Source organism: Sebastes umbrosus, chromosome 8 (genome assembly GCF_015220745.1).
Source record: "Sebastes umbrosus isolate fSebUmb1 chromosome 8, fSebUmb1.pri, whole genome shotgun sequence".
Taxonomy (NCBI): domain Eukaryota; kingdom Metazoa; phylum Chordata; class Actinopteri; order Perciformes; family Sebastidae; genus Sebastes; species Sebastes umbrosus.
Genome location: NC_051276.1, coordinates 16,422,662 through 16,434,662, shown reverse-complemented (window position 1 = coordinate 16,434,662; position 12,001 = coordinate 16,422,662). Strand labels below are relative to the sequence as shown.

Below are 12,001 nucleotides of genomic sequence, written 5' to 3'. Positions count from 1 at the left end.
TTTACTTTGAAACTTGTTCCATAATCTGCCTCACCTGAAGTGATCGTGTTGAATTGTACATTACAGCTTGGCCAGAGAATTTTGCCTCGATAAAAGGTCACACGTTCACATATCAGCTGGACAAGGTTTGATTTTCATGCTGTGTTTATTAACTTCCTTCATTGCAGACATTGCACATCAGCCAGATATAAGATTTCTGACAGTATTTTTTCTTTTTTTCTTTGTAGATACAGTGCATTTTACAAGAATTTTGAATTGTAAATTATAGCTTGGCCAGATAATTTTGCCTCGACAAAGGAAAAAATAAATAAAATAAAAATAAATAAATAAAAATAAAAAATGACATTAACCTGCACACTTCCGCTGTTGAAGGTGTCACCGTGATAACAGTCCCCCCCTCCGCCACCCACCCCAACGCACTGCACGAAAGCTTTTATCCACCAGCAAGAAAAAAAACTGTTGTTGTTACAACACGAACAAAGATAGTTTGCCACACCTTAGCCCTCCTATATATAAAATAAATACTCTCATATAACGATTTTTATACATATACACAAGCACTACCCGGACGCATTTTAGTGCGACACAGGGGATTAATGGCTGCAGTCAACGTACGGCTCTCCTCTCTCATTGTTTACATTTGGAAACGATATGTCCACCGTGTTCTTCAGCTTGTCATTAATACAGCATCAAACCTAACCCTTCAGTGATGATAAATACCGCTAGATGAATGTGAAAAGAGTGTCAGAGAGGGAGGATCAGGTCGATCAGCGGTGAACTAGCCCTGTGAGCTAGCTGTAACTATCACAGCTCCATCTTCTCTGTGTCGCCCTGTTGGCTCCAGAGATGGCAAGTTAAGTCTTCCACCTTTACGTTTGGCTTTTCCTCCCGCTCGGATATCTCAAGGACAACCAAATGACTGAGGAGGTATAGCTAGAGCCAGGAGAGCCTAAAGGCCAGACAATATCTTCTTTTGAGGAATAACAAAGGTGAGTTCACTCAAGAACTATGTGATGTAATGTGTGTTGTTGGGATGCTTTATTATCACAGTCACATAGAAAGACACTGTCAACAATTCAAGAATCAAGATTGAAATACTTTTTGCTGGGAAGCTCCATTAAAATAATAAGTTATATTACATTTACATTACAATTATAAAAGGAAATACTTTGTACAAGGACATATTAAGAACATATACAGTATATGTAGTATAAGATATATTTTTGTGTGAGAAGGTGTATGAATTATATATTTAAAAGTCTGATGGCCTGGTGGAAAGAAAACTGTTTCTCATTCTGCTGGTGAGAGTCAATACAAGCATGTGGATGATTAGTGTGTATTCAAACTTTATTTCAGACACACAGGAGGGTCCATAGCAATAAAAGAAAAGAAAAAGAAACAAAAAAACATACAAGATAAGACCACAGCAGGCCATCATTCAATTCATATGTATAGGCTATCTCGCCAGTGTTTTCAAGTTTCAAGTTTATTTGTCATATGCATTTAAAAGTACAGTGTACAGTGAAATGCATTTTACCCTGGCTCAGTCTCAGCCCTTAAAATCTATAAATAGTATAGTTGATAAATACTACAATAAATAAGATAATAGCTTAGAATAAAATTATTTAAAAAACTAAAACATCCATAAAACAATCCACAGCTCTGCATACATTTAGTGGTACTGTTCAGTAGTCTGACCATCTGAGGGTGAAAACTGTCTCTGAAGCGAGAGCTCCAAGCTCTGATGCTCTGTAGGCGCTTCCATGAAGGGAGATGAGAGAAGAGAGTATATATGCTGGATGACTTGTGTCCTGCATGATACAAAGTGCTTTCTTCTTGCAGTGAGTGGTGAAAATGTCCTGTAACTGTGGTAACGGTGATCCAATAATTTTAGATGCTGTTTTCACTGTCCTCATCAGGAGTTTGTGGTCATATGATGTAATGTTGCCAAACCATACCAGTATGCATCCAGTTAAGATGCTTTCTATTGTGGACCGGTAGAAGTTGATGACGGTTTTTGTGGACATACCATGTTTCTTTAAACACCTCAAGAGCCTGGAGTAGTGCAGCTCTTCCTCGGGCTGGTTAAAGCCTCTATGATGCTGTTCTCTGGCTCATCCAAACGACAAATAAAATTATACATCAAATGTCTTAAAAGTGCAAAACATGTAGGAATACCACAGGACACAAACAGTTGACTGGCACTATGCCATCTGGGAACCTGAAGCAACAACCTCATTGCATCATTGTAAGGCACTATGAGCCTTCGCAAACTATTTTTCTTGTAGCTAAACCAAAGATGAGCTGTGTACAAAGGCATGCAGAAAGCTCTAAATAATGAACATTTTACATTTACAGAACACATACTGAACTTACGAAGCAACATATTTGTCTGAGCATATAGTTTACAGCACTGTCGATAGATATCTCTGTCATCATTCCAGTCATCAGTGAGAAAATGGCCAAGGTATTTTATTTCCTTGCATGTCGTGAGAGGAATATCATATAGTAAGTGGGTTCTTCTTTTCCAGGGTGCACAATGTTTAGTGTAACTCAAAGCTCCAAGTCCGAGTTCCTGGACAAAGCCAGGCAGGCCAGGGAGGAAAGGAAAGGACACAAGGACAAGGAGAAATCAGCAATCCTCATCCAAGCCCTGGTCAGGAGATTCCTCTGTCGCTGCAGGATCCAGAAGCAAATACGGTAGTCTCTTAATCTTAAATGTTTGCTATGAACATCATTAGTAAAATAATACATATTTGGTTTCATCATGTTCATGTTGGCTTTGTATATTTTCTGTTTGTTGTCTCACCAGGAAAGAGGTTGATGACTATTTTCAAGCTTCTGAAACGGGGACATCAAAAAGAAATGCACTTTCAATTTTCAAAATTGCTAGGAAATTACTATTCGTATATCGCCAAGAGGATAAGATGGTGAGTTGCACACCTACAGTTTAGGTCAATACGTTAATAACAATCATTAGTACACTGTCATAATAATGTTGTTAATGCTTACCTTTGTGGACACTATTGAGAGACTGTTGTAAACATAACAGTAGTAGTTTATACACTTGTCTTCAGATGTGTGTCTCAAACGACTGTATTTTGTACATTCCTCAGAGGTTTGAGAAGCTCTGCCGTGCAATTCTTGCCAGCATGGAGGTTGAAAATGAACCTAAAGTGAGTGTGCATATGCTGCCTTATACCATCAATATACCAAACATTCTTTAAATGGGATTTTTGTCTCAGTGACTGTTCTCACATTCGTCCCCCAGGTCTGGTATGTTTCCTTGGCTCTCTCCAAAGACCTCACCATTCCTTGGCTCAGACAGATAAAAGAAGTGCTTTGGGTCTGCTGTCAACTACTGAAACATTTAAAGGTTAGTCTTGATTCGATGCTGGAAAATGTGTTTTGATATTCATTTTATGACTTTAATTGTGCTTATCGCTGTCTGTTTTGTCATATGCAGCCTGACATACTTCAGGACAATAAATTGGTAACGCTGTACCTCACCATGCTGGTGACCTTCACCGACACGTCAAACTGGCGGATAGTCCGAGGGAAGGGTGAGTCTTGAGTCACGCTGATGTTGTTGTTATAAACTTATCTTTTGTTATTGCAGGACATGCTTTCTGCAGAGAAAAATGTAATAGATTCTGCTCATTATTATAGGAGAAGCTCTCAGACCCGCTTTGATGAGGATTTGTGAAAATATCATGGGCCATCTCAATCAAAAGGGATTCTACTCAATACTACAGGTTCAGTATTACAGCTCACACTTTTTCAGTTTTATCAAAAGAGTCAATTAAGTCCTGTGACACCTTTTCTTTTTCTTCAATGCCAGCTGTCAATTTAATAAAAAATCACATTGTGTGTCATCTTCACTTTTCTTGTTTAGATCTTGCTGACCAATGGCTTGGCTCGGTCTAAACCGTCTCTTTCCAAAGGCACTCTAACAGCCATCTTCTCTTTGTCGTTAAGGTGAGCTGGAGCTGGTAATAATTTGGTTATATCCAGTAGCTTTGTGTTTTTGTGATTTTATTTACAGTCTGTCCTTTTAACAAAATCTGATATTTTCCAGGCCAGTCATTGCTGCTCACTTCTCCGACAACCTGCTAAGATCATTCCTCCTTCACATCATGTCAGTTCCAGCCGTCGTATCCCACCTCAGTGTGCTTACTCCAGAGGTAAAAGCCTCGTCACATGTTGTTGTTGCATAGTGGTACTGTGTATAATAATTTGAACTATTATTAGAGAGTAGGTTATAACATCTGCTCTGTCTCAACAGTGTATGGCGTCCGTCCAGACGCATGATCTGCTGCGGAAGTTCATTCTGTTTCTCAGCCGGGAAGAACAGTGTTTGGACATCTGTGTGTGTCTGGAGGGGAGCCACACACTCTGCTTACTTGGTATAGCATTTTGAATAAATATGTGCTAGCTGTGCAGGGAGAATCATTGTGTGTCCTGTGGACTGTTAATTGTACTGTTGTGACTGCATCTGTCTCATGTTTAATAGGCAACCTGATTCACTTGGGCTACCTTAACGAGAAAGTCCTTGAAGAGGAGAACAACCATTTTGTGAAGGACCTGACTGACATGCTGTCGTACTGCCAGAGATATGTATCCCAAAAGAAGTCCAACCTCACCCACTGGCACCCTGTCCTGGGCTGGTTCTCCCAAACTGTAGACTACGGGTCAGTGAAATATGTTATATTTGCTTGACTTAATCCAATAACTTAATATTCACCAGAAATCTGCATAGAAAAGGGGTTCCCAGGAGACCCGAAATATGCAAACAGAGGAAAGGTTTGAGGTCCTTTAAAAGCAAACATTAACATTTTCATTTCTAAGGGTGCTTTCACAAGCCAACAGCATCAAAGTCTGTGATTCCCTTGTGGCACCTCTTGAGATGAAAAAGATAAATTCACTCCTTCGTACATGCCCCTCAGCTAATTCTTTTTTTTTAATTTTGTACGCTTTGATTTGTGCACTGTGAAATAACAGATTGACTTGTATTGATTCTCACTTTTCCTTTGTTAAAAACAGAATGCTAGATATGTACACTTGACTTTGTCTCCCCTCTGCCTCTTGTTCTCTGTAGTCTGAACGAGTCGATGCCGCTGGTCACTAAACAGCTTCAGTACCTGTGGGGTGTTAATGTCATTCGGACGCTCTTCAGTGACGTCCTCTCCAAAAAGCTGGAGAGTCAGGAGCCCACTCCCCCACCCCCGCAACCGAGCACGTCACAAAACAATCTACCAGTTAAAAGTGAGTCATAAACCCAAACCCATTCTTATATTGTATTCTAACAATTTAAGCACAGTCTGTTGAGTTTGAAGAAGAGGTTTTTACGGGGTCACTGAAGGTTCTTTGCATCCCCGGTGTGTTGTGTCTGTGTTTTGACAGACCTCTTCAAGCGAGCGTTTCAGAAATCGGCCTCTGTGCGGAACATCCTGAAACCAGTCGGAGGGAAGCGAGTCGACTCGGCTGAAGTTCAGAAGGTGTGCAGCATCTGTGTGCTCTACCAGACGGCTCTGTCAACACTAACGCAAATACGACTCCAGATACTCACCGGTCAGTACCACAATCTTACAGTTTTTTATGTCAAATAAACATACCGTATTTTGTAAAAACAGTCTCTCACTGTGCATTCTCTGCAGGTCTAACACATCTTGATGACCTTTTGCCCAAACTGTGGGCCTTCATCTGTGAGCTCGGTCCTCAGGGAGGCCTCAAACTCTTCATGGAGTGTCTGAACAATGACACCGAAGAGTCCAAGCAGCTCCTGGCTATGCTCATGCTCTTTTGCGACTGCTCACGGCACCTCATCACGTAATGATTTTTACTGTGTTGTGTATAAAATGCCCCACGTAGCAACAACATTTTTATGACACGCTGTTAATGTGTTACAGAATCCTGGATGACATTGAAGTCTATGAAGAACAAACATCTTTCAAGATCGAGGAACTCCTCACCATCTCTTCATTTCTGAACACGTTTGTGTACAAGATGGTATGGGATGGCATCTTAGGTGAGTGTGTGACCTCACTGAATCTTGACAGTTATGATGATGATTGAAAAGATCTATTTCGTTACTGAAAAAGCTGTTGTGTATATTTAATAGAAAATGCAAAGGGAGAGAAACTGGAGTTGTTCCACAGTGTTCATGGCTGGTTGATGGTGCTTTATGAGCGGGACTGCAGGCGGCGATTCACCCCTGATGACCACTGGCTGCGCAAGTAAATACAAACACTGAAAAGCTGTTAATATCCTATACACCTTCTGTTTCTGCTTTGTGATCACATTTAAAAGCTCACCTTTACCTCTTTTGTGGTGTTGTGTTCAGGGACCTGAAGCCCAGCCTGTTGTTCCAAGAGCTGGAGAAAGGCAAGAGAAGAGCCCAGCTTTTACTGCAGTACATCCCACATGTCATTCCTCATAAAAACGTGAGTGGAAAGGATCCTTTCTTTTACCGGCAGAGTGTCGTTTTCATTTTTAGTCGTATATTTACCTTCCTTCTCATTTCAGAGGGTGCTGCTGTTCAGGAACATCGTCACGAAGGAAAAAGAAAGTTTAGGATTGGTAGAAACAAGCTCTGCTTCACCACATGTCACCCATATTACCATTCGACGCTCACGGATGTTAGAGGTATGCAGTCAACAGATCAGATTTTTTGAAGAAGAGCAAACATGTCGGTGTCAGTTTTTCCATTATAACACTTACTATTTCCCCTTTCTAAGGATGGGTATGACCAGCTCCGCAGATTACCGCCAAATTCCATAAAAGGCGTCATTCGGGTGAAGTTTGTCAACGACCTTGGAGTAGACGAGGCTGGTATCGATCAGGACGGTGTGTTCAAAGAGTTTCTAGAGGAGATCATTAAGAAAGTGTTCAATCCTGCTCTCAACCTGTTCAAGGTAAATCAAGCAATTAGAAAGCCCCCTTTTTTTTAATCATCACACTTTCTGCTGCTGACTTTCATTTTACTGTTTTGTATGATGTGATATTTATTTTCCACAGACTACAAGCGGAAATGAGAGGCTGTATCCTTCACCCACATCTTACATCCATGAGAACCATTTGCAGCTGTTTGAGTTTGTGGGGAAGATGCTCGGGAAAGCCATATATGAGGTATATTTGCTGATTGATTTGTTGATCTCACTCTGAACACTGTGTTTGGTAATCTTGGGTGAACGTGTGACTGTGACTTCTGTGTGCTCAGGGCATCGTTGTGGACGTCCCTTTTGCCTCCTTCTTCCTCAGTCAAGTCTTGGGTCACCACCACACCACTTTCTACAGCTCCATCGATGAGCTGCCCTCGCTGGACTCTGAGTTTTACAAGAACCTCACGTCCATCAAGGTCGGCTAGAATTACACTTGAACAATTTTGTTTTTCACTGATTTCTCACATTTCTGTCTCACATTTTTCATTTTAATTGTTTTTGCAGCGCTATGACGGAGATGTAGGGGATCTGGGACTGTCGCTATCCTATGATGAGGATGTTATGGGGCAGGTAAGAACAGAAAATGTGGACGATATGATACCAAATACATGAAATTCAAAAGTGAAAAGCTACTTTGTATCTTCGCTTACAGCTCGTCTGTCATGAGTTGATACCTGGGGGGAAAACCATGCCAGTCACCAACGAAAACAAGTATGCAAATTTATATCCAATCAAATAAAATAGGATACTGACCAATTCTAAATTGAAAATGTTTTTTCCTTTTTCTGATTGTTGTGAACTCAATAGAAATCACTGTCTAACTCTGACCTAAACTCTACCATTTCCTGCAGGATCAGCTACATCCACCTCATGGCCCACTTTCGGATGCACACGCAGATTAAGGAGCAAACAGCGGGTTTCATTCGGGGCTTCCGCAGCATCATTAACTCTGAGTGGCTGCACATGTTTTCCACGCCTGAGGTTCAGCGCCTTGTCTCAGGAGACAATGCTGAGATTGATCTGGATGACCTCAAGTATGTGACATTTCAGACATCTTTTAATGAGCAGACTTAATTCTTCTTCTTTACAGTTGTACTCATTGTAATGGATGTTTCCTCAATAAATGTGCCCCAGATCTAGCAGGCCTTTTCTGTTAATTCAGTAGTCAAACACTTTGTTAGAGGTGCAACAGACTTTTTACTTCATCTACGCCTCCTGTTCACAGAGATGCTCATCCTTATCATCTTCTCCTCTCTCTCTCTCAGGAAACACACGGTCTACTATGGAGGTTTTCACAGCAGCCATCGTGTCATCATCTGGCTATGGGACATCCTGTCCAGTGACTTCACTGCTGAAGAGAGGGCCATGTTCCTTAAAGTAAAGTGTTTTTAACTGTCACAGCCAAAAGCTGTTAAAGGGCGGGTCCATTATTTTTGAGTTTTTAGCTTCCCAGTGGTGTTCCTTATGTATTCAAATCCAAAAATTCAAATTTTGGTCAAAGTACATTGCAAATGGAGTCTGTTCTGGTCTTGAAGACAGCAATATAATGGCTTCATTCCCCGTCGGAAAGGGCTGTCTGATGGCGAGGTAAAGCGGTGAAAGTATTTTAAATATAGCGTAATTTTTTTTTTTTTTTTATGTTATTTTTTTGGGGGCATTTTTTAAGCATTTTATTGATAGGACAGTGTTGAAAGGGGGAGAGAGAGAATTGACATGCGGAAAGGACCACAGGCCGGATTCGAACCCGGGTCCACCGCTGCAAGGGACAGAGCCTTGGTGATACATGGGCGCTCGCTCTACCGACTGAGCTAACCAGCCGCCCAAATATAGCGTACTTTTAACTGATATTGATTTTTTTATGTGGCTAAAATACGTTTCTCTGCTGCTCCTGTCCACAGCTGCTTTACCTCGCCGTAAGACAGTCCTTTCTGATGGGGAACTGAATATTGCTCTCTTCAAAGCCACCAGACTCCATTCATAAAAACAGTTTTACAATTTTACCTCACAGAACGCAGGAGTATACATACTTCAAAAAATCAGTTATTTCCAAATTCAGCACATCCAATGTTGACTCAGCCAGTGCTAGCATTCACATTTTTCATAATCTTATTGATTAGCTTGCTTTGGTAACCTACTTCACTGCAGAACGCATATGGACCAGCCCTTTAATTTCACCCCCCAAGTGGTTTATCATTGTCTCATTTATTCTTGTGTGTGGTTTCACAGTTTGTTACCAGCTGCTCTAGGCCGCCTCTTCTAGGTTTTGCCTACCTCAAACCACCTTTCTCCATCCGTTGTGTGGAAGTTTCAGATGATCAGGTAAGAGTAAAAAAAGGAGTAGATTGATGCAGCTTAAAAGTTGTTACACATACATGTGTTATGTTTGTACTAACAGAGCATTTCCTGCATCTAGGACACCGGAGACACCCTTGGCAGTGTTCTTAGGGGCTTTTTCACAATCCGCAAGAAGGAGCCCGGTGGTCGACTCCCCACTTCATCAACATGCTTCAACCTGCTCAAGTTGCCCAATTACAGCAAGAAGAGCATCTTGCGCGACAAGCTGCGCTACGCTATCAGTATGAACACAGGCTTTGAGCTCTCCTAACTCCATTGCATCAGGACAATCGTCACAGGAGGGTTGTGTTGAGCAGCCTGAGCTGAACGAGAGGCTCGGCATACCCGGACTGGAGGCTGTCAAGTCAAAGGGGCATCACCTAAAGAAAAGGGGACACATGAAGGACCTACAAACTCTCCTTTTGTCTCTTTTTAAAACTGGATGAGCTCTGCTCTACTTCAGCCTCCTCCCCCCCCCCTCACATCGAAGGGGATGCTGTCTCTGCAGCACAATCCAATTTTTAGCATCTCCCTTTGCCACTCCCAAAATTCAATATGTGGTGTATTTAACTTGATGAAATACAGATATGCAGTGGCTACATCTCTGTTTCTCAGGCTTAACAGAATCACACTTGGATCTAACACTCCCATTTTAGGCGAACTGGAAAGCAATACAGATGCAATGCAAGCCATTAGACACGTGGTCGACTCCATCGAGTGAAACCAAGTGATGCATTGTTAATATACTTACAAGCTTGGACTCCATTATCCGAGCAACTTTAAGCTGATATTGGACGAGTCTTAAAATGTTTTGCCGAACATAATGCATCTTTTATAAATGGAAGACAAATCAATGTCTTGTGTTTAACCTCCATGAAGGAGGAGTGGCTCACAGTAGTGATCCTGTGTTTATTACATTATTGTCCCATTTCGAAGAAAATCATTTAGACCTCGCTCCATTTCTCCCCACTAAAAGACTCTGCAGTCACCTGAGAGAGACGTTAGGTTTTTTATGTTCTCATTTGAACATCTGCCTCAGTTCTGGCGAAGCAGCAGCATTTCTCGACACAAAAAAAAAAATCCAACTGTTGTTTGATTTAGAAAAGATGTCCTTGCTGTAGCATTTTACTTTTGAGTAAAAAAAAGAAACTGGAAATGTTCGGGCTCTGTTTGTATCTGCCCAGTAAAGCAGATACAGATATTCATTGTCACACATCTGTGCTTGACCTCCACTCCAAAAAAATGAAGAGCAAAGTTAATCAATGATGAGTCTTCGTACTTAATACTAGTAAAACTGAAGATTTCTCACCATACCTTTGAATAACGTTGAGTGCCTCATATAATGCCACCCCCCTTTGCTCTCACATGTCTGACTGTAATCCAATTGTAACTAATAACCACGTATATCGGAAACAAGCCATAGAAACTATGGGGGCTATGTACCTGGACTTAATCTCTGCTCCGACTAACAATAGAATTGCAGAAACCCAACCACTACTACCACTGCAGTAACAGCAACAACAATAACTGAGGAGGTTTTTACTACAATGCTCTCTGATCTCTGTGGATTTTTTGAGCCATGCGGAAAAAGAATTGGAGGTTTAAAAACCTCTCAACATGATGTCATGGACTGGTTCGTCAACCAAATGTGACTGCTTGATCTTTTGCTCCCTTGGATGGAAATGTTGCCGAAAAGGGACAAGGGTGAATGCTACCTTATCAGCCTAAATATTACTTTACACAGGGTTCAATTAGATCATATAGCTGAGGAAGTTACTAGAAAGAGGACTTCTACTTTCAAAGAAAGAAAATAGCAAATCTTTACTATGTTCTTTATTATGCAAAAAAATTGTTTTCTGTCATGAATGAGTATGGATACCACAAACTATAGAACATACTGGTAATTATTGCCATGTTTCTAACTAGTATGGCCATTAACTTCAAAATAAGTGATTATAATTATATATAACACTGGTTATATTGAATTAACCTGCAGCATACTAATGAGATTAAACTATTTTCAGATCTGACAAATCAGTCCGGAGGATCTCGCTCCCGCTCTCCTCCTTTCAATCTGTTCCAGCAAGAAGTGGAAACGCTGCGAATGGATTCACACGACATGCTACACTCAAGTGTGTGTTGGCGTGTGAGAGAGATGAGAGATACCTCACAAGCTTGTCTGTCTGGTGATGAGGTTTCTCATCTGTTTTAAAATGATGTCAAGAGTAGGCTAGACTTTAAGTGTACCAGTGGAATGCTGATGATGACCTTTGACTATCCGCTCTTTTAGTACAAAAAATATGAATAAAAATGATCCTGGAAATGTTTTCATCCTTCTGAAAGTTTTCATCTCTTCTTAAAGGGGAACACCACCAAAATGAAGAATTCTAATATGTTATTTCTATGGCCTAATAAGGTTCAATCAATATTTGTGAAAATGAGCTACTCTCTCCCAAAGCCAGAAACCAGAGAAGTCTCTAACTTGTGATGTCATATAAAGTCTGGAGCTGCTCCATAGACAATGAATGGGAGACTGATTTTGTGGACCCACAGAATGTTTTTGGTTTTTTTATACCCAAATGAGCTTTATTCTATTGTAGTGTTCTCAGTTGTGAAACAGAAAATGTTCCTTTATACTCAGAACGTTCCCCTGGCTGCTCTCAGTGTCGTCTATAACCAGTGGGCAACTCTGGGTTCTGAAAAGTGAAGCCAATGTGGAAGTGTCT

General features: G+C 41.0%; 1 protein-coding gene across 3 annotated transcripts; it reads left to right on the top strand.

Annotated features, from left to right (window-relative positions):
• The first annotated feature begins 535 nt into the window (after positions 1-535).
• ube3b (ubiquitin protein ligase E3B) lies at positions 536-11,602 on the top strand. Of its 3 annotated transcripts, XR_005207918.1 has the most exons (28): positions 539-989; positions 2,532-2,700; positions 2,813-2,930; positions 3,117-3,176; positions 3,272-3,376; positions 3,467-3,563; positions 3,670-3,755; positions 3,896-3,978; positions 4,079-4,184; positions 4,286-4,406; positions 4,514-4,691; positions 5,099-5,265; positions 5,404-5,571; positions 5,658-5,829; positions 5,910-6,028; positions 6,122-6,236; positions 6,344-6,443; positions 6,526-6,645; positions 6,738-6,914; positions 7,018-7,128; positions 7,220-7,357; positions 7,446-7,511; positions 7,594-7,652; positions 7,793-7,975; positions 8,207-8,318; positions 9,168-9,260; positions 9,355-10,979; positions 11,300-11,602. XR_005207918.1 is itself a non-coding variant. In XM_037778256.1 (27 exons), the coding sequence occupies exons 2-27, from the start codon at positions 2,540-2,542 to the stop codon at positions 9,544-9,546; spliced, it is 3,207 nt and encodes a 1,068-aa protein (XP_037634184.1). In that variant the 5' UTR covers positions 536-943; positions 2,532-2,539; the 3' UTR covers positions 9,547-11,602. The 3 variants fall into 3 exon arrangements, 2 of the variants coding, with proteins under 2 accessions (XP_037634184.1, XP_037634183.1); XM_037778256.1 differs by having other exon boundaries at positions 536-943; positions 9,355-11,602; XM_037778255.1 differs by having other exon boundaries at positions 9,355-11,602.
• Positions 11,603-12,001: the final 399 nt, after the last annotated feature.